Source organism: Poecilia reticulata, linkage group LG17, assembly GCF_000633615.1.
Source record: "Poecilia reticulata strain Guanapo linkage group LG17, Guppy_female_1.0+MT, whole genome shotgun sequence".
NCBI lineage: Eukaryota > Metazoa > Chordata > Actinopteri > Cyprinodontiformes > Poeciliidae > Poecilia > Poecilia reticulata.
The window spans coordinates 14,828,519-14,849,913 of NC_024347.1; the positions used below are offsets into that span (position 1 = coordinate 14,828,519).

At 40.2% G+C, this 21,395-nt stretch overlaps 1 protein-coding gene across 2 annotated transcripts in view; it reads right to left on the bottom strand.

Moving 5' to 3' along the window:
• LOC103479442 (potassium/sodium hyperpolarization-activated cyclic nucleotide-gated channel 2) overlaps positions 1-21,395 on the bottom strand; it is a 38,328-nt gene that overhangs the window by 14,906 nt on the left and 2,027 nt on the right. The window contains exons 2-4 of one of the 2 annotated variants that reach the window (XM_008433859.2): positions 18,915-19,338; positions 15,252-15,413; positions 4,067-4,285 (exon numbers count right to left, since the gene is read on the bottom strand). In XM_008433859.2, coding sequence (XP_008432081.1) covers positions 4,067-4,285; positions 15,252-15,413; positions 18,915-19,338 — 805 coding nt within the window. Of the gene's footprint in view, positions 1-4,066; positions 4,286-15,251; positions 15,426-18,914; positions 19,339-21,395 lie in introns of both variants that reach the window. The other variant, XM_008433858.2, reaches the window with a different exon arrangement.

A 21,395-nucleotide genomic window follows, 5' to 3' on the forward strand; every position in this document is an offset into this window, starting at 1 on the left:
TACTTTACTTTGAGTCTGTTTGATTGGAATCAGTTTACTTTTTTGTGAAGTGCCTTGAGACAACAAGCGTCACTGAATTGAAAAATGAGATAAACGTCTCACTGTGGACAATGCGATTCGGTCTTCCTTAAAAACTATCTCCAACTTACCACAGCCTGTTTATAAACATTTTATAGAACTGGAAGAGTTTTTAGCAAGCATGTGTGCTTTATTGGAAAGAAAAGTACATTTTTTTCGCTCAATATGTCTAATCTCATCACCAGCGACTCATCTGCTGATCTAAAATTTGTCATTAATTTCCACAGACCTCTCTTTGCCTTTCTTCTCAGGTTTCAGATTCATTCATGCTTAAACAGCTTATTAAGACACAGATTTATCTTTCTCAGATATTATGAGATATCTACCTCAGTATAAAAATACTTCTGCKGTATCATGATTATTCTACATGTTCAATACATTGTGCAGCCTCGTTCGGGCTGTCCCCACTTTGTTACGCTGCAACKTTCAAATAAGACATAATATCTTCACCAGAGCAACTGTAGCTAAATTCTCTATTAATACAGCCTGACATAACCTCTGGGTTGAAACTGAAACCTTCACACTATGGGCTGTTACACACTGCCAGCAGTCTTATTTTTGCTAACACCCTCAAAATGATTATAATGTCACTTTTAGTCCTGTCTGTCGGCACGGCAAATCCACCCGGCAGCATCAGCCGCAGTGGCACAGCCTGCACTTCTCTGCATTTTTTTTATTTATTTATATTTTTTGTAATACAAACATCTTCAGCTAAAATACTAATCCTCCCCAAAAGAAGAAAATCTGACAACTGGTCAGGAAAAAGAGCTCTAAGAAATGCACTTTTTTGCCCTCGGAAGGAGAAAATAAAAAAACCGCAGAGCTGTGATGGGAGGAAGTTATACAAGAAAAGGTTTAAAAGCATGTAGATACACGTAAAAAGCACCTCCCTGAGCCCAACTCCGACTTAATTGCATGTGTAGAACAATGTGAAAGTTTCAAACCACCTTTTGTGTCTTTAAAATATAACTTTTCCAAAGAATTAAGAGTTTCATGGCCTTTTAGAAAAGGTCTTCATCAGYTGTTTCAAAGGTGTCTGAAAGATTTTCTTTGGCATTTTCAGTTCGGTCTTCGTCCCTGACCATGACGGCATATTGTTCAGGCTCTCTAAAGCAGAAGGGAAAGAAGAGGTGTCAACAGATAAACAGTTTCTGAGAGTAGTGTCTTAAAAACAAGAAGAAAATACAGCAGAGACCTGAAATGAAATCTGAGAACCGTATTCTYAATTATATATAGAATCATGAGGGGAAAAGCTCTGTGGTTATAATGTTGGTGCTACCAATTACGTTCTGTTTCTTTATCTTTTGTATTTTTGTAGAATCAGTATAAAAATAAAGATAAACTGTCTTCATGGCTTTAGGTTGTTCTTAACRAAATGCCTGAAAATGCAGTTCAAACCTGTATCTTTGCTAAACTGAAATTCAAGAGTCTTTTTATGGTTGAATGACTAATAGGTTGTATCTGTGGGAATTAACTTATAGCAGCCAAAAAGGAAGAAAAGAAGTCATAAACAAGGTCATTGCAGAATAAATTGGACAAAGGTTTAGTGGTTTAAAAGCAAAATTGGAAGAAATGAGGACTGATTCAGCAGCTTATCCTTTAAAAATTGATACAAATTCATGATACAAAGCTGGTCCTCTATGTTATGTCCCTGATCAGACTTTAAAATCTCTCAAATATTTTYACTAAAAACTTAAAAATGTCAAAGTAGCTGGAGGGACTTTAGAAGCAGGTCAAATAATAAAAGAAAATCTCAAGCTTTAAACATCTCAGGAAGCGTTTTTCCAWCCATCACCTAMAATTCAGGGAGTGTAGCACAAGTGCAAAACCCACCAAGAAGAAACCGTCCACCTGATCTGACCGAGATGACTCAAAGAGGGACGGACAGCAGCACTGGAAGGAAACCTGGTGCAGGCTGCAAGATGGAGGCTTATCTTCCAGCAGGGCACTGGTGCTAAACGATGAAATCGCTTTTAGAAAAATGCTTAATATTGTTGTGTTGGAGTGGCCTAGTCCAAGTCCAGAGGGAGATACGATTGAGAATCTGTCAACCTGAAAGCTGCTGCTAGCAGACATTTTACATCCAGCTTGAGATTTTGGGCAAAGTAGAAGCCAAACCTTCCCAAACCTGGTGGAGACATGCAAGAGTTGCAGCTGCAATTGCAACAACACTTGGTTTTCAAAAGTATTGACTCAGACGAGCTACAGGAACTACATTTTACAGATTTGTGATCACAAAAAAATTAAAATAACGTTTTATTTTCCTTCCACTTCACAATTATTCACCATCCTGAGTTGGTTTATTTCATAATTTCTCTCTACAAACTAATTTATTGACCGATTTATTGTACCAGAGTTGTCTCTAACAACAGTAGCTGGATATAAAACAACCCCTCGACTAAAATGTAAAAGACACAGCCCTCAAATATCCAGGACTCCTTCTCCTACAGGTTTCCCCTCCCCCTTGCTTCGCTCCCTGTAGCAGCCCTACAGCAGCAGCTCCGCACCTTTCAAGGACACCACCGGCAGAGAGGACAGAAGATGCAGACGACGAGGAAACAGAGAGAAATTCAGATCAGGAGGTGAGAAGGGAGCGCGATGGAGGAAAGCAGGAAAYCAGGTGGAGACATCGAGGTGGATGATATATCCCGTGAAGTAGAAAAGCTAAAGTCGGTGTGTGGCGTGGGTTGGGAGTTATCAGGAAGAGACTGAAAGGAAGGCAGCCATGCTTGCTTACGTCACCTTCAGGATGACATTGGCAGGACACGAGGGTCTGCTGCCTCATCAGTTCTACTGCTGCCCAAGGGGACATCATAGCGTGGGCGCAAGCGCGCACACACAAACACACACGCACGCACGCGCACTCACACTCACACTCACACAGCTTTTATACGCTCAGCCCCTGGCAGCATGGCTCTACCTGGCCAAACACACCCGCAGCCTCTGATTGGCTGCTGACAGCCAGCAGCGCGGCCCCTGCTCACCAGCGAACCAGACTCTGCTTGGAAACAGRGAGGCTGAGCTGCGAGCACCACAGGCCACTGCTGCAACACCCAGCAGCATGGCTGGGTTTCCAAAGACAGAAACAGCTGTGCATGATAAACGCTACCTCACAGCGAGAATGAGATAAACGTGGGTCTGGGGTCACAGCCTAACAAATTGCTCTGGTTAGTCGGCGTTGCATTTTTTTCTGTTGAATTTAAAGTCTGGAATAACTATGGTGGGTTTGGCTTGTATTAGTGTTACTAATCACTCATTTGTAAAAAAAAAAATAATAATAATAATAAAATACTTAGATCACCAATCAGAGAGAAGAGAATTAAAAAAAATGAAAGTAAATAACATTCAATTAAAACTTGTAGTTTCATTCCTTCTCTATCGTTAGGAGAAGAAAAGTTACGTGCTACACCGGTAAAGCAGCGATTGGACTGTGTTTCAGATAAATATTCAATTTCTATTATTGACGTTAAATTTAGCGACATTTTAAGTTGTGAAATATCCAAAATTTTCTCTCTGCCACACAAAAACATAAAACCTGACAATGAAGCATAAAAATCAAACATTACCAGGCCACAGTGTTTTCTTCCTGAGAAATTATTGTTATTGTASTTAATTTTCTGTGCACATCAAGCAAAAAAAAAAAAAAGATATCTGGTGGTTATGTGTTCACTTCTCTCTCTTTCCAGAGTTTCTCTCATCCGAAAACTAATAACTTACTAAGCCAAAGGCAATAAATCCATGAAAAGTCTGAGTAACACGGATGACTGCTGTGCATTTGACAAAAAGCAAAATAAAACAACTTATTTTCTGTTATTCTGTAGAAAGATGAGAGGTTTTCAGGTAGCCTGATATGCATCATATTTAATCAGCTCCATAAATTGATGCAAGTCAAAGTRTAAACAGGTTTTGAAGTGTTTCTTCCTATACATAAAAAAAAAAAAAACAGCAGACGTAGTGTTGAGGACATGGGGCGCGGTCGCTCCCTCACCTTTTCTTGATACTGTCGTCTGGACGAGTCCAGGGACTGGATCAGAGCTGTTGCATGGCCAATAAAGACAGCATAGCAGGTCGCTCCCACAATCATACTCAGCATCGTCAGCCAGATATCCGACAGGCTCTCCGGGGCCTGCCGGCCGTAGCCGATGCACAGCATGTGGCTCATTGCCTTGAAAACTGCAAAGGAGTAGAGTTCTGACCAAGTGTCGTTCTGTGGAAAGAGAAGAGAAACAGGACAAACAAGCAGCTCAATAAAGCGAAATGACATGTTTGAAGAGGGAGCGACTGTGGAGAGAGGACAGCTTAAGTMACTCTCTGGGGACAGTCGGGTCGTGGAAGAGCGTCCGCACAAATGAGAACTTGCGGGACTCTGTTGCATTAGAAGGGAAGACGGAGGAAGTGGAAACAACATCAGCAAAATCCTTCGAGGCCTAATCAGCGAAGTAGAGGCGGTTTGGAAATGATTTCCTCAGAGAGATGATAATGAGAGGTCATTAAATATGCCCTTTCATAGCTTTGTGAGAARGAATCTGCTGGAGGCAGAGACGGGCGAGCGGCGGCCACCGGGCCGCGCCGCGCCGAGAGTCAGGGCTCGGAAAACAAACTTCCGATTGTGATTTACAAAGAGGCGTTAACGAGGTTGTTCGACGAGAACAAGCGGTGAACGCAACATCTAATACAACGCAAATAAAACTTCTCCAGCTTTGTCCCCCCCCCAACGACACTGTTGCTTGAACCCATTCGACGCAAATCGAATTACATTTTATTTATTTGTGGTTTCTTCGTTGTTGTTGTTGTTGTTGTTTTGTTCACTTGTCTTCACAAAATAACAGTTTATGTSACAAATACTGGCACACATGAAAACCAAACCAAGTACAAAGCTGAGAGAAAGCTTTCATTTGGCTTTATGTTGTTTCTGATCAGCAGTTTTAAGAAATACACAGAAACTGACCTTTGACCTCATCAATATGCACTTGAAAGACATTTTAGTCGGTTCCCTATAGGCTGACCATTTTCAMTGGAGTCATGAAGYTTGTTTGTTTGTGTCAGACATGTTTCMTTTAGGGGATTCTTTTTAATTCAAGAGGTCTGGCTGTAATTAGGCTTCTGGTGGCTAAATAATTACAAAGGGGAGATTTATCATCAATATTTACATTTTCGTGAATTTTGAAGAAGTAAAACCTGAAATAAAAAGCCAGCTGTGTGTGTCAGTCATGGTGCTCCTGTGACAGGTATTAATTAATTTTCTCCCTAACTTTTCCCAGTCAACCAATAATAGATKAATTAAAAATTACAGATTTTCCCAGAGATCAGTGAAAGAAAACAACAAAAAMAGAAAAACGCACAAGTTTCAAGTGAGGATGATGTTGAACATAAAGGTTTGAGCCAAAGCAACGCCAAAAGTCCCACCGAGCGATAAAGGGGCCACTACATACCAGTAAAGGAGACTGGGAACTCCAACAATACATACAGCTCCACCAAGTGGGCTGGGAGTAAACGGTGAGTTTGAGAAACAGTAAGAGAAACAGTGGAGTGAACCGTGTTGAATAATATATGAATGGTGAGCACTTTGATTCTGAAATAGCACAGCATTGAGAGCAGGAGAGACTCCATATCCACCTAAGTCTCAACAGTTCTCCTCTGGGATCTCAGTTTGGGAGCTATCCTTTGCTTTGCCGGTAATCAACATCTCCATTAGCGGCACAGAGGCTGTTTGAACCCACCAGATAACAGAGGGGKCCCTGCATTCATCTCGCCGAGCTCTAAAGAGCGCCTTTGTGTGGGCTGCAGCATCACTGTGGCGCAAAAAATGCTTTCATTTTTCGGGCTTCTTATGCGACATCGGTGTTTGTTTTGGACTCGATATACTGAATATTAAAGAAGTATAGAGGGGAAGGACTTGGATTCGACTCCTAATAGTTTATCTATTGCTAATAAAATATTGTTTTGTGGATTTCAGTTTGTATTTTCATCAAGTTTTAACCTTGCTGGAATCTGTTGCCTTTAAATATTATATGTGTGACTCAGTTAATATGCACATTTACCTCAGACTCTGCACGAGCTGCTCATCTTCATTATCACTGTGATATTGTAAAACTATCCATATCCCGTCAAATCAGATAATAACAGGATTTTATACGACATGCTGCCAATGCTGACAGATTTGATTTTGTTTTGGATGTTTAGGAATGTCCAGCAGCATGATAGCAACAGCAGAGGAAGCAAAATTTCACAAATCAACAAATTTAAAAGCTTTTAGCCTCCTAGRCATTTAGGGACGATCAGTAAAATAGAYTGATGCGGTAAACAGTCATCAGCTCTCGCTCTAAGCGTAGACTGTTGGTGGACATGGATGCAAGATAAATCAGAAAGAAACTGGAGCAACAGGGAAACTTTAAAGTTTCAAAGTGGACAGTCTGGTTTTACACATCCATAAATTATTTTTAAAAAGTTGTATTTTAACAGTAAATGTCTGCAGAGGATTTTTATTGYAGTCAATAATTTTCACAATTAATCACACCACAGAAACAGTATTAATCTAATCTGATCTAATCTCAGGATTTATAGAAAAGCAAGCAAAGATGTCGGCCAATAAAGTTGTCTATTYATGGCTTTATTCAGTGCAGGAAAAAGTATTTAAGCTTTTTTCCACAAAAGTCATGGTTGGTTGGCCTATTTGCTCAGACCGAACAATCTTTAACCTCTGTTATTTGCTTTTCAATGTACATCTCCTCACATTTCCATTAGGAAAAAAAAAGGCACTGTCATCTTTTCTATGGCTTCCCAGCAGGGAAGCTTTCACGTCTCGACAATGTTGTTCTCTGTGCAAAAAACAAAAAATGTCTTTTGTTTTTAAAGATGTGAGGAAATGAAACATTCTGAAGCTATTTTGTTTCCYWTTTCTTATAAATTGAATACGGGGTTTTTGCTTAAAATTGTCCAAGCATTACCTGCTCGTGACAGGTCAGAGTCTGTAATGTATGCAGGAGACAGCGCCCATTGTCTGGTCGAAAATCAATAGACATCTCTGGAAAAGATGCTTGTCGTGCTAAAACTTTGTTCTGATCTGCATAAATTCAAAGAGGAGTTAGTTACTTTTATCAAGGTCATCGATACAACATCTCTGAGGATTTCTTCTGAGCTTGATGACCTTTTCATCTTTGGTCTCAGTTTGTTCCAGTGAAGGGTTTGAACCCTGAGATCCCACCGTAAGATGRAATCAACATGAAGTTTGTTTTTTTAATTCCAGCATGTTGCTCTGTTATCTACTGATTAAGAAAAATTTATTGAGTTAATTGTTGTTCTCTGCAGGTTCAGAATRACATCAGATGAGTCCAACTTCAGCTTGCAGCTTTAGTCTTTTGCACATTAATGTTTTAACAGTGTTTTTAAACGTGAAAGGAAAAGAATGTCAAACAAAAAAAAAAATCTCAAACAATTTGATTTTTCTCACCTTTTTTTTTTTTTACTGGAGTTTTTCTGCTTCTTTTTGAGATGTGGACTTTTTAGCATCTGCTATGATAAAGACGGCTTGAATAGTTCTAAAACTTTTTGTGTGCTACTGAAATTAGAAAACACGTTTATTTGTACACTCACCCTCTCTGTTTCCTCTTCAAATCAAACTTGGATGGATACTGCTTCTACCAAATCCTCTATCATCCACTATTTTCACCTCGTTGCCACAAATCCTCTTTATCCTAAACTGCTGCAAGCCCACAATGCAACAATTGGTATAAAAATATAAAACTATAAGGTTCATATTCTTTTCTATGTAAAAAAAAGCAAAAAACGGATGAAATTATGTATAATTATGTCTGAGCTCGGAGGCTGATTAGCTGAACAGATACCTACACATGTAACAAAGCCTCTCTCCCAGCCATGAGGCCATAAGCCAATAATTTAGTTTACTCAGGCTTATCTSAGTTTATTGAAAAGTCAGCACTGTCTCCAGACTCTTTTTCACTCGCCTGTCTCAATGTGTGTGGGATCTTTACAGTGTGGGCGGAGAAATGTTCTTATACTGAATCCTTGTGGTGAAAGTTCACTGTTTGTGCATCCTCTGCAGCAGATTATTCTGAAACAGGTATTTTCCTGTGATTTATGGGAAACACAGACACATCAGGAGAGGATAGAGAGGACAGACCATGTTATCTGTAAAGGGAACCAGCAGGTTGCCACCATAGTAATGCCCATTGTTTTAAAACTTAACACATACTAAATCGTCTGGTCCTGATGTGTTTTAAAAAACAGGATAATTTAATGTTATATAAGAAATTCCAACACTACCACCGTGCTAAAAATTTTGGGAAAATGTYAAACTTCATAAAAAGGATTGAAAACAAAGTATGGCCCTGCAGCCTTCATATGAAGTGACAGCAAAGCCGTCAGAAGCCACTTGACCTACTGTTCCAGTAAGAAGTTGGCAAACAGTAATCTTGGGCATGACTGTCAGGAGCTTTTAATAATTTACTAGAATCATTCTTTTCCCAGGGTGGAATGGTTTCAGAGCAAAAAAGRTCACTGTCTTTTTTTAAAGGTTCAAACATAGACACTACATACAAACTTCASAAAAAGACTGAGAAAGAAAGAAACTCCCCCACTAATGTTTGACCAGACGTAACTTAGACCGCACACTTCTTGTAGCTGATGTAGTCCCTGCATAATTCAGACTGAATATTTATCCACTCTTCTTAGCAGAAATGGTAGAGATCACTTAAACTGGCTGGTTTCCAGCTTTAAACATTGTCTATAAAGTTCAGTAAGGTCCACGAGACCCAACAGTGTCCAGGTTTTGGCCGTCTAGTTATCCTTCATTGCAGTTTCAACCATCTTTGTTTAATGCTTGCAGAAGCATAGAAGAACCTCAGCATATTGCAGCCACCACCAGGCTTTTGACAGCTCAATCATGTGTCCTCCAACCACGACGCACTCCAATAGCACGCATTAGATGAGTCTGACTAGCCGGAGCCACTTTGAGCCACGCTTGAAGGCACTGGTGCCCAGTATCTCMCAGTTTATTTTGACCTTCATCCTTTTGTGGCTGCTGGGTTGTTACTAAGTATCATGAACAATTTCCCACTCACCTGAGACAAACAATCGTGCCAGGTGAATGAAACTCAGATTGTCCACAATTACAAGGTTGGACATTTTTTCAAAGGCACATTTGTGACAAGAGGCAAACCAAACTGAATTAAATCTGCCATTTCTTATAAGACGTTCGGTCAAATGTCCATCGATAATCCTTCCAGGAGCTTGTTGACTTCTACTCTACAATACACCATGGTTGAGGTTTAACTTGCTATGGACAGACACCTTGTCGTCATTCATTTTTAACACGGTACAGTGCACACTCGTTTAAGTGGCTTCACAAAATTGGAAACACTGCAGTAAATATAAAACACTGGATGTAAAAGTGTTGAAACGGGAAAATATTTTAGAAGCAAAACAGTCTGTACGAATGCACAAAATAGCACAAGAAAAAGAGTCACAGACAGTTAAGCAGCGTGACGGCTGACGGTTGAGGAAGAAGCTGTTTAAAAAAGTCTAAATACTGTGACCTGTATTTATAATTTTAGAAATAAACCCACAATAAATTCAAATTTCTGCACCTATTTCTGGTTTTTAAAGTGAATCGAAGTGGGGCTCGGTACAATCATTGACTCACTTACCGTGAATGGTTCGTGTGCATCATTAAAAGCCCCTGACTGATGGCATTTATGCTAATTTCTGTGCTAACTTCTGACCTGCGCTGCAAACGATGGCGTGGCAACGCTTCTTTTAGACATGAGGAGCTTCTTCAGAAAAATAACTAATGTTATAATTTTTTTAAACTTCCAGAGTGAAGCAACCAGGGTTCCTTGTTTTTCAGCTTTCCTACAATCAAACAGCGAAGATTCGACAATTAAAATCCTAGCTGTGAGTTTGTTTGTTTTTTTCCCCTCCAACCAGGAAGCAAATAGGCTCCCTTACCTCGTATTTGTTTGTTTAGGTCAAACGTCAAATTGCATTTCTCTTGTCTACACGTTGTTACCGACACCAGTGAGTGTTAGATCAGATCTGCAATGCACAGCAGACCTGCAGTGCTGCTGTCTGGTCCAAAATAATAGCTGCACGTAAATAAAGTGATTTACCGACACACGTAGTGATTGTTTCTTGATCTGCAGACCACCCTGTGTTGTGTTGAAGGGARTAACAGGGAAGAGATGTCTCTGTGATGAAGATACATCGGAGGATGGGTGCACAGAGTTGTAATTACACAGCTGAAACTCGACGCCCTGTCAGTGTCTGTCAGTTAGCGCTGCTGTCAAAATTATTTCTGTGTTGTCTCTGTGGGGAAGTAAAACTCACTACCTCACTTTATCATGGCAATGATATTTAAGGTAAAATTTTAGATACAAGGTGGAAAAGCATTTCAAATTTTATATATTTCTTCTGTTTTTGCCATCACCCTGTAATGTTTCAAATATATTCTTTGGTTGTCTATGCTCACTTATTTTTGCAGGGCTTGACGGTGAGCTGCTTATTTCCAGTTGCCATTGAAAACTGAACAGGTTGGGCAACAGAAACACCAGCAACCCCACAGGCAACTTGGAGAGACCAATTAACCTACTATTCTTGTTTCTACTCTATAAAAGAAATGTTCATATCATAAGAAGAAAATCTGAGTAAATGCAAAATGTAATTCTCAAATGATCATTTTAGTAAAATATATCCAAATTACTTTGATCTTATGTGAGAATGTATTGTCTCGGCTTGCTACATGAATTAACTATGACCCCTGAAGGAATAATTTAAACATATCTGACAAAAAAAAAAAAAAGGTACCTCACAACCTCAAAGAGCAACACCAGGCTACAATTTAAACCAATTCAAGAACAGAAGAAGAACATAGTTACTGACATGTTTTCAATTTTAAAGATTTTAAAGACATTTTTAAGATTTTGGGACTGCAGAAAATTACAGTGAGAGCCATTAACTAAAAAAGGAGAAAACATGGAATATTGGTGAACTGTTCAAAGAGTGRCTTTTCAACCAGTTTTACCCCAAAGGTGCATTGATGAACCCAGAACAACATCTGACGTACTGCAGGTTGCACTTTCCTCACTCAAGATCACCGTTTATGAGTCAACAATAAGAAACTACAACTCTCCTACTAGTTTTAAATGGTACCAATGGACGTTGCTGTAATGCAGAGCTGAATGGGGAGTACCAGAAAGGGTAGGATGTTCYTAAAGAGACAGGGGCCAATTTCAACATGTTACACAACTATGCTGTGAAGTCTAAATTGTTTTTGATATACACCACATTTTTAAAAAAACTGAAGGCAGCCATAGTTATCTGTTTATGGCATAAAATGCCACCAGGAACCTTGAAAATACATAATAATAAAGAAGAGTGAGTCTAAGTTCCTGGTGTAAAAGATTTCTTGCCAGTTATCATGAATGCTTGAAGTTTTGCACAATGCCAACAGTTGCAAAACAAATTATTAGGTTTAGAGGCAATTACTTTCTCACATAGCACCGAGCTAGTTTGAAAAACGTTCCTTAATAAACAAAATGAGAATTTTTAAATTGCATGTTGTATTTATTCAGGTTATCTTTGCATGCCGAGGCAGCCACTCTTTCACGGTGCTGCCTATAGGGTGCAGCTTGGAAACAACCTTTGCTGCCTTGGCCAGGAGAAGCTTAACAGATTTCATTAACTGGTTGGTGGACGTCACTTGAGGACAGGTTGKTCTAAAAGTCCTCCATGGCTCCTGGTTGTGTCAGCTTGACACTTCCCGAGCCGCCGCGGGGCTGGATGGAGGGCCGGCAACCAGCACAATAGCTAATGTCACAAGTTGTCAGGCACTCAATAGGAGGGTGGTCTCTGGTGGCTCTATGCAGCCTGCACCGTGCCATGGCATCTCTTTCGTTTGAGAGCGATGGCTCTCTGGAGACTCTCTCTGATTATRAAGCGAAGAGAGAGCTAAAGGAGTCAGTGACCTGTCCACGGCAAACTTCAGCATCCACTTCTTTAAACTCTCACAGCACAAGGTCATTTCCAGAATGATGGCAAAGAGACAACACAGATGTGCAAGTCAAGCATGAGAAACAGCTTTCAATGATATATAATTGAAGTAGAATAAAAATGCCATGACGGTGTGACACAGCTGCTATTCATCTGATAATTTTCTCTTTCAAATTACTAATTGTTTACAGTTAGGTTCTATTTTTTTTTTTTTCATATGTGAGAAGTGAAAAAATATGTTCAGAGAAAGTGTGTGCAAAGAAAAATGTCCAAATAATACAAGTTTGGAGAAAATTAAGAGACCATTCCATTGAAACTCCATTGAAAACSTCGTGGTTATTCCACCAAAGACTGATCTCTGAACTCTTCCTGAGTTAAAACATTAGTTTTGTTTTTTCTAAATGATTATGAACTTGTTTTCTTTGCATTATTTGAGACCTGAACGCACTGCATCTTGTTCATTATTTTGACCATTTCTCATTTTCTGCAAATAGATGCTAAAGTTTTGCTTGAGATTTCAGACATGTTGTCAGTAGTTCATAGACTTAAAGAACAATCTTCATTTTACTCAAACATGTACCTATAAAATGTTAAATTGGAGAAACTGATCATTTTAAGTCCTCTCTTAATTTTTGCCAAAGCTGTATACAAGAAAAATATAAACAGTGCATTTTCATCTAGAATCCCTTATTACTGATACCCAGGCAAAAAAAATCCAAGGTTCATCTGCTTGCCTTCAGAAATCCTTTACTTAGTAAATGATTTAATTTCAGCATAAATCCAGATGTTCTACAGAGGCCTTTGAGCTGCAGGAATGCTTTTTTGTTGTTWGTCAGCAGATGAGATGAGACGATGAAAGGAGCTAAACACGGGGCAATCCTACAAGAAAGCCTGTTAGAGGCTGGGAAAAAAACTTCAAACAGTATGATAAAGGACCACAACCCTGAACATGCAGTCAAAGCTACAACTGGAGGCTTTTAATCAAAGCCTGTATCAGAACGGACCAATCAAAGTCCAGATGTATTTCCATTTGAGAAATGTAAGCATTGATCATTTGTGTTTAGATGTGCTCTCTATCCAGTCTAACTGAGCTTATTACTCTAATTACAATCAAAGGCARTTCCTGAAAGTATTAACTAGGTATAGGCTGAATTCAAATGTGAGACACATGTTTAAGACATTTTTGCGAATAAAAAAGAAAACAAATATGTAATMTTTTACTTCCACTTGACAATTATGTCAAAGTTTGTGGATGTGAAGAAATTAAGTGTGCAAMAGGCACCACCTGGGATTTGCACTGAATAACTCCTTGTTGTAACCTCCCAATTTATAATCTTATTCGCCAAAAATGACGTTTCGACTCTCCTAAATAATCTCAGAAAAACTACAAATCATGACATCTTTCCACCCTCTGAGTCCTTTGCTGGTGCAGTTTTTGTGCAGATTGACAGACTAATCACACAACCCATGAATGAAAACATCATACTAAATCAATTTCAGTGAAAATATAATATCTATATGTMAATACTGCATACATTACAAGCAGTTATGCAGCATCTGCTATCAGATTACGTCTCCTCCAGGAGTTACATCTGTAGAGCCTAAAACTGAGAGTCAGAAACCTCAGCCAGAAAAACTTCCACACGGAAATTTACGAGGAGTCGTGCCCGACTCAGAGTGGTCTTGGATCGGGACTCAATCTGTTTACAAAACAATTTGGACAACCGCCTCRCGTCCGGGTTGGTGTGGTCTTCCCTTGCACAGTAAAAGGCAGCCATGACAGACAGGCCTATAAACAACCGGCTTTTATCTCCAAGAGAGAGACATGGCAACAAAGAGCCCAGCTGCCGGGCCATATTCCCCACATCCCTCTGTTTCCCCCTTTTATCTTTCCTGTCATCACCCCACGGCGCTGAAGTGGAGGCGCTGGGGGGACCGAGAGGTGCGCTTAAATCTCTAGCTTCCTTTTCTGTGCTTCTTCACTGGCAAACTTTGACTGTTCTCTGTCACACGGGCTTAACGGCGCCGCAAAACATGGTGTTATGAGGGATTTTCTCCGTCTGAGAAGAGGGAGCATATGATAATGTATGCTACCAAGCAATGTAACGCTAAGCAGGTGCATATGGCAGAGATTTCTGTCCCTTTTAACGGTGTTCATTATGCGATTCATTTTTAATAATTAAGATCCTGAATTTTCAGGCAGTGACACCAGGTTAAATGTGCTTCAGGGGTCCTGCTGCGTGCATTGTAATGCTCTCTGTATAAGAAATTTGCACTGAAAAAGGCAGAGTACTCCCACTTCCAGTTTCAAGCAGACACGGTTTAACCTGTAATCTGAGCTTGTACATCCAGTTCTGAGCTTTTTGTCTCAAATTGAAGAAACTGAATATCAGTCTTTATTACATGGAGGTCCATAAAGCTGATTTTTAAATTGACCAGGCTCTACCTTTAAATTTTTACTGCCATTGACATGAATATCATATTAATTCTGGGTTTTTATTGATGCTTTTGAACCCATATTTCTCAACGATGTGCAAATAGAACAAAGTACTTCAATTAAATCTGAATTTATTGTGAGTTTTCTCTCATCTGTGCAAGTTCAGAAGTACATGTAGGCTTAAATATGTACATAATGTCTCTCTCACTCCTTTGTAGGACTGAGACACTTTTTTAAACATCTGAAAAAAAATATTTTGTTTGTACACTCATTTTTAGTAAGAATAATGAAATGACAAGTTGCATAAATGTAAAGTATTTGATAATATATTGACTTCTAAAGGTAATTGGTTTTTGTTATYAAGGTTTTATTTGGGGGCGACTCTCACACATTGAAGTAAAAACAAGCCACTTCCTCTAAATTTTTYCTGTAAAAGGTTTTGAAAGCCATCTCTCACTGCACAATGACAAACTGCTTTTTGTTGGTTCGTCACAAAAGAAACTTCAATAAAACCTTGAAATAGTTCAAGAGGTGTGACCACTTTTGCATAATAGAACATGTTTTTTTTCCACCCTTCAGCAGATGTAGAAGAATCAGACATCCTGGTTTTGTGCAGTGTTCTCCTCTTGCAGTTTAAATTAGTTATTCCACTTATTGTCAGCAAAATAACTTTGACACTTTTCGCACAGACCTGATTCTCTCTCACACACACACACACACACACACATACCTCCATCTTGTTAAGGGAGACCCAGCAGTCTGAAGGGAAGTCCTGCAGCATGGGGACCAGGAACTGCAGGCAGCCGTCCCAGTGGCACAACAGCAGCATCATGCCGATCAGGTTGATGATCCGCATCACCGCGCTGGCCAGGTCGTAGGTCATATGGAAGATCTGGAGTGTGACCATAAAACGCGAATAGGAGTGAAAGCATATTTGAAGTGTAAGGAAAAGAAAGTCAGAGTAAATAAAACCGAGAGCCTTCGATCGCCGTTTTAACAAACTGCCATCACATTCAGCTATCCTGGGTCACGTCAGGTTTGATTAATGACCAGAKGAAGTGGCGGACCATCAGTCCTATAGCTCAAACGCAGCAGGAGCGGGCAAGACACCTTTCACACAGAGACGCGTTACATCAGTCAGACTCTCCATCACGCACAGGCTCCAGTCACAGCCATGTTGCACTCACGCAAGCCTGCCAGCACAACGATCCAACTAACGGCAGAGACAGATATGTCAGCACATGGACCTGCACTCATCCGCAGAGTGATGGACAGGGACCATCGTGATCCCGAGGAACTGATAGTCTGGGTCGCCTCAAGCATCAATCACCCTCTGAGAAACCCCGTTAGGTCAATCATCTAATCATCCCCAAATGACCCGAAGAAACCTCGGCGTGACGCCGCTTCGTTCGCCYGGATGCAAAAATAATTTAGCGAGAGAGGTGTAAACGTGTGACGCTGACAGCCCCGGTTCGCAGGAAAACACGTGTGACTGTCTGACGGAGTCRACTCCGAAGGAAGTGGGTCACTTCTTACTCAGTGGCGCACCGAGAAGTGATACTTGGTGATAGGAGGGAAGGAGARCGGAACTGGACGTGAATCACATGCACTGATCTTTCTAAATGCAGCTTTAACCTTTATGAGGTTTTCACTGTCGGCTCCTATCAGTCAGGAACTGAAAAAACGGAGCGCGTGGTCGCGTTTCATCAGGACGCGCGAGGTGACACTGTGGCGCACGCAGCKGAAGCTGAAGACGCTCAGCGCCACGGACAGCTCTAAAATGCTCGAAAGACTAAAAACTGCTTCAAGCCCAATTGCCCAAATCCTCCGTGTTGCACAGAGAAGATGAGCTCAAAAACCAGAAACATGAACTGACCGCCTCCTGCACCATCTCAGCAACTCACTCGACGTCTAATCGTCCCTCATTTTCCACGCATGCCTTGTTTCGGTTCCCGTCATGCAAGGCCATGTGTGTATCAGTGTGCGTGCTATCACATCGTATCTTCAGAAATCCAATTATCCAAAGGTCAAGAGAGCAGCCGAGCCCCACTGTGCCGTTCACTGCTGCAAAATGCCAACGCCGGCCTGCCGACCGTGCCACAGACGAAGAGCGGAGTGATCTCATGACTCCACCTGACCGCTTGCGGCCCAGACTGAGGCTCTCCTTCAAAGAAGGACGTACTCCAAGGAAGAACACCATCCTGCCCRTAACTCACAGTACAACCTAAAATGTAATGGCTTTTCATGAAAGACCTGGCTGTGGAGCTTCCTGGTGAAGACAATCTCCTTAATGTAAGGCCCAGAAAGAAAATAAACCAGCTGTGTTGACAATTTTAGAAGTTGCCGTTTGTGTTCTTGCAGTAAACCTGAGATTCTGAATTCATGAGGAAATACAGTCACCGACCAGTTAAACATCTCCTACATGGAAGAATGCCTTTTTAAAAATCTCATCTGAAAACCGGGGGAATACGCCACAGACCTGAGCTTTATGCACTGTTTGATGAGTAAGATCAATTAGAATGGATGTGTGACTAAATTGAAATAACTTGTGCCTTGAAATAACATTTGCTTCTTTAAAAAAATAAACAAATAAACCGAACTGTATTGAAATGAATTRAATTGATATTTTAATTGGTTTGCATTCACCAGACCTGCTGACAGTGCTGGAAAATGTTGTTTAAGAGCATTTACCAGTGGAAACACATAACCATTTATATATTATAAAGTCTGATTTTAATCATTGCCACTCAGCAGAATTTSCCTCATGTCTTCTACTAGAAGCTATCGAATATTTGTTTGCTAATGGAAATATTACAGAAATCTCAATATCCTCGTCTCAAAACTCTAAATATAATCTGTGAGAGAAGTCTCACTAAGCGATTCTTAACAGTGTGTTGTACTTATAATTGCATATCTCTATTAAACAGAAATCTCACAAGTAATAGTTTTCTTCTTTAGTTTGTACTTTAATAAATCTCCAGGTGTGTGTCGTGATCCTGTCCCTCGTCTGTACGCTGATGACTCAGTTGTCTATGAGGTCGATGAAATCTGTGATTCAACTACTAATGAACTTAGCAAGTTTAATAAATCAGATTTATCTCTAAACAACAGTAATAATTTCCTTTTTTTCTCTAAAAAAAGTGTAATAATAGTAATAAGTTAAGAATTTAGACTGAAGTTATTGAATGAATACAAAAAATAAATATTTTTGGAATATTGGATTCTTAAGTTGTACAAGTGTTTTAAATGTGTGTGTTTTTATAAAGATAATCCATAACTCCATTATGATGCTAAAAAAATTAACATTTGAAATATTAATTTTAAATGTAATGTTATTTTTCATATTTGATCTGAATGTCTGATCTCAAAGCAGCCATCCAGCCTCCCAATAATCCATGTTTAGGACCTATTAATATAAATAATATAAATCTGTGGAGTCTCTTTATATTTGAACATTCAAGATTCTTGGAGGTGAGGGTCCATTACAAATACACAATGAGAGTTTGTAATAGAGAAATCATGTCAGGACAAAAACAAAACAGTTTTTGTAGAAAAAACTTTTGTGCATTTTGTGTCTTTCTAGAAGCAGAAATTATTCTTTGATTTTTAAATCATAGTCTGTAAAATCTTCCAAACAGTTKTCAAAGTGTATAGATGAGTCGTATTTTTAGTTGTGTTGCTTGATATGCTTATCTTTAACGGAAAACTCCAACAAGGAATTYGTTCTGCTAAACAATTGCTAGCTAGAGTAGCCCTGTGTACGTCACATTCGTTCCCTTACAGCATTTATTTATTTATTTATTTATTTATTTATTTATTTATTTATTTATTTACACATGTTCCCATAATGTAGTTTTTCATATTTGGGTCTATAAATTGCCTGGTCAGTTGAGCGACGGTGCAGTTTGTAATTAATTTGTGACATGTCTAATCACAGCCAATGGCCCCTGCAGTGCTGAATATTATCATTATCCTCCACCTCTGCTGCTCCACCTGTGGTGCCTTAATTGATTAACTATGTTTGCCCTGATAATAGGCTGCTTATTAGACTGCCTGTTGCCACGGGCAGGACTGCAAGGTCACCGAGGCAGATGTGCAATGGACCCTGTATTTTTTTTTTGACAGTGCACCAAATTACTTTTATTGTTGCATAAATGCCAACCTTGTTTTTCTCAGGTTGGCAAGTGACAGCGTCGATAAAGCTGCCTTCAGGTGAAGGAGCGCGGGCTACTAGGAGCAGATTGAGAGGCAGATTGTCCACTTGGTCGTGAGCCAGAACCAGCATATTGGAGACGAATCAGAGACCTCTTATCCTAAACTGGAAGGGACACGCTGTCCTCTGTGTCTGTCGGCGTTATAATCAATAAGTGCAACTCTACAAACGTGTCCTTACCTCTTCCCACTGGTGAATGTAGCGTATCAATCTGGAGAGCCTCAGCAGCCTCAGAAGACTTAGGATCTTGGTAAAGCGGACGATCCTCAGGGCCCGAGCCGTCTTGTACACCTCAGAGTCGATCCCTTTCTCCACTATGAGGAATATGTAATCCACCGGGATGGAGGAGATAAAGTCTACAATAAACCAAGTTTTTAGGTACTTCTTCTTGATAGTTTCAGGGTCCAAAATGATGTCTGAGTTGTCCTCGATGATGATTCCAGTGCGAAAGTTGAGCACCAGGTCCATGAGGAAGAAGGTGTCGGAGACCACATTRAAGATGATCCAGGGCGTCGTGGTTTCGTCCTTGAAAAAAGTGATGCCCACGGGGATGATGATCAGGTTGCCCACCATGAACAGCAACATTGTAAAATCCCAGTAGAACCTGAGTCCAGGCGTGCCACAGCGAGGGGGGGAGAAGAGCGAGACAAACACAGAGTCAGATCAGGCAAGAAAAGGAAAGCTGGACGAGCGCTTTAAACTCTGGATGGAAAACCGGGAACAAAGTGCAATGTTTCATCGTTCCCTGTCTGGAAATGCAAATATTTAAGATSAGTGAAGTTAACTCAGTAGCCACTCTCACCAAGCAAAACATTATGACCACTTAAAAAATGGATCAAATACCATTGATTTTCCACTTGTCGTTGCACTTGTTAGTGAATTATTTGGCATGTTATCCTCAAAGATGTTGAAAAGTATGATCATTTTGAGCAGGTTCCATTCATAATGATCAAACTGTGACGGCTTTACAGCTGGGTCAGTGAGAACACCCACAAAACTGCAGCTCCTGTACAGTGTTCCCAATCTACTGCTATCAATGCGAACTAACTTTGGCCAAAGTAAGGAAGAGGTGTGAACCAGTGACAGGTTCACTGATGCACTTGGGAAGCAAAGACTGACTTTTACARATGAGCTACTGTAGCTAATAATTCTCAGGAGGTCAATCCTGCTTCTGACAGAAGGAATACACATCGTGTTGCAGTCAATGTGCCTGTATTGGTCATAAAGCCATGCTTGAGCTATGCATTTCATTATACTTAGTAGTTAAGCAATRAAATAACTTTAAATGGGAATTTTTTTTCAGTCTTTAAGTAATCTGATATTTCCAATGATTTTAAAGAAARTTTAATCTGCTTCACCTAACCTTGATAGTTTTCTTTTTACATTGTTATTGTTCACCATCTCTGCTGCCAGAAACTTGCACAAGGTTTTATTTTATTTTTATGTTTGTAAAGGGAGGGAGAGATTTCCTTGTCCTTTTCTTGGTCAATAAGGATTTCTAAGTGTTTTTCTGTCTAAGGTCTGACCTGCTGGTTACAATTTCGACCAGTTGCATTTCCCTAAAGTCTATAACACAAATAAAGAGAAAAAAAAGAAGTCCTTCGGCTCATTTGATAGAGATAGTCCTTTTGATTCCAACAGAAAAGGAAGAAATTGCAAGTTTATCACCATTTTAAGCAACAAAGGCACAACTCACACCTTCAGCTGATGTTCACTAAGTTAGAAAATGTCCATCAAAGCACAGTTGTATGTGTTTAAAGACCRAATCCTGTACCGTCTGCCATTTTGATGCGTTTAATGGAGTGATTGTCTGGATTTGACCTGCCAGTGAACAGTCAGAGTTAATTAAGTGAAAACTGTCCCGATTCAATGATTAGCCAATTGATTGGTGCATCTCTGGAGTCATAACAAAGGCACAAACTAATGCCAATGCCTGATGTCAACAGAGCCATGTGATTTGCAACATTTTACCATAATTAAACATAAATTTAGAACAAAGTAGCACAACTAATAATAAAAAAAAACCACAACTGGTAATCAAGTGTTGCCAGAGTGAGTTTAGTTTATTTTATCAGGCAAATCACGTAAATAAGTGGTGATGTAAGGGTCTGGAGATGGGGATGGAGGAGAAAACGGAGTGAGGTTTCAGCCCATCAGAGGAAGCTCTGCAGGACAGGTGCAGCGCTGAGTCATTACACTGCGACTTATGCAACAAGCTCCGCTTCCTGCAAAATAAATACACGCCACGAAGATAATATTTGATGCAACTTTGCCGCTGAGCCTTAATGAGAATAAGAAACGGAGTGAGAGGGTGGGGGGGGGGGGGGGGCGAGGCAGCCCAAGCGTCTAATTGTGTGGGTGTGAGGGATCTCTTAAGTGACTCGTCATCGAATTATATCCGGACAGCTGTCTTCAAGTTTGGCTTTTAGTGCTCATCTGACTCGGCGTTATGTGATACAAGTGGGCCAAACATGAATGGTTGCCGAGAGAAAGAAGGAGGGGAGCTGTCCAGTCCCTGTGGTGCTGATCCTCAGTCGGGTTCAGCCCACATTATTAATAAAAACCCGCCGCTTTTCTAACCCCCAAATACCTTTCATCAAATAAAACGCTTTCACGGGAGGACGTTAATCACACAGAGCGCTCTATCTCCCCCCCCCCCCC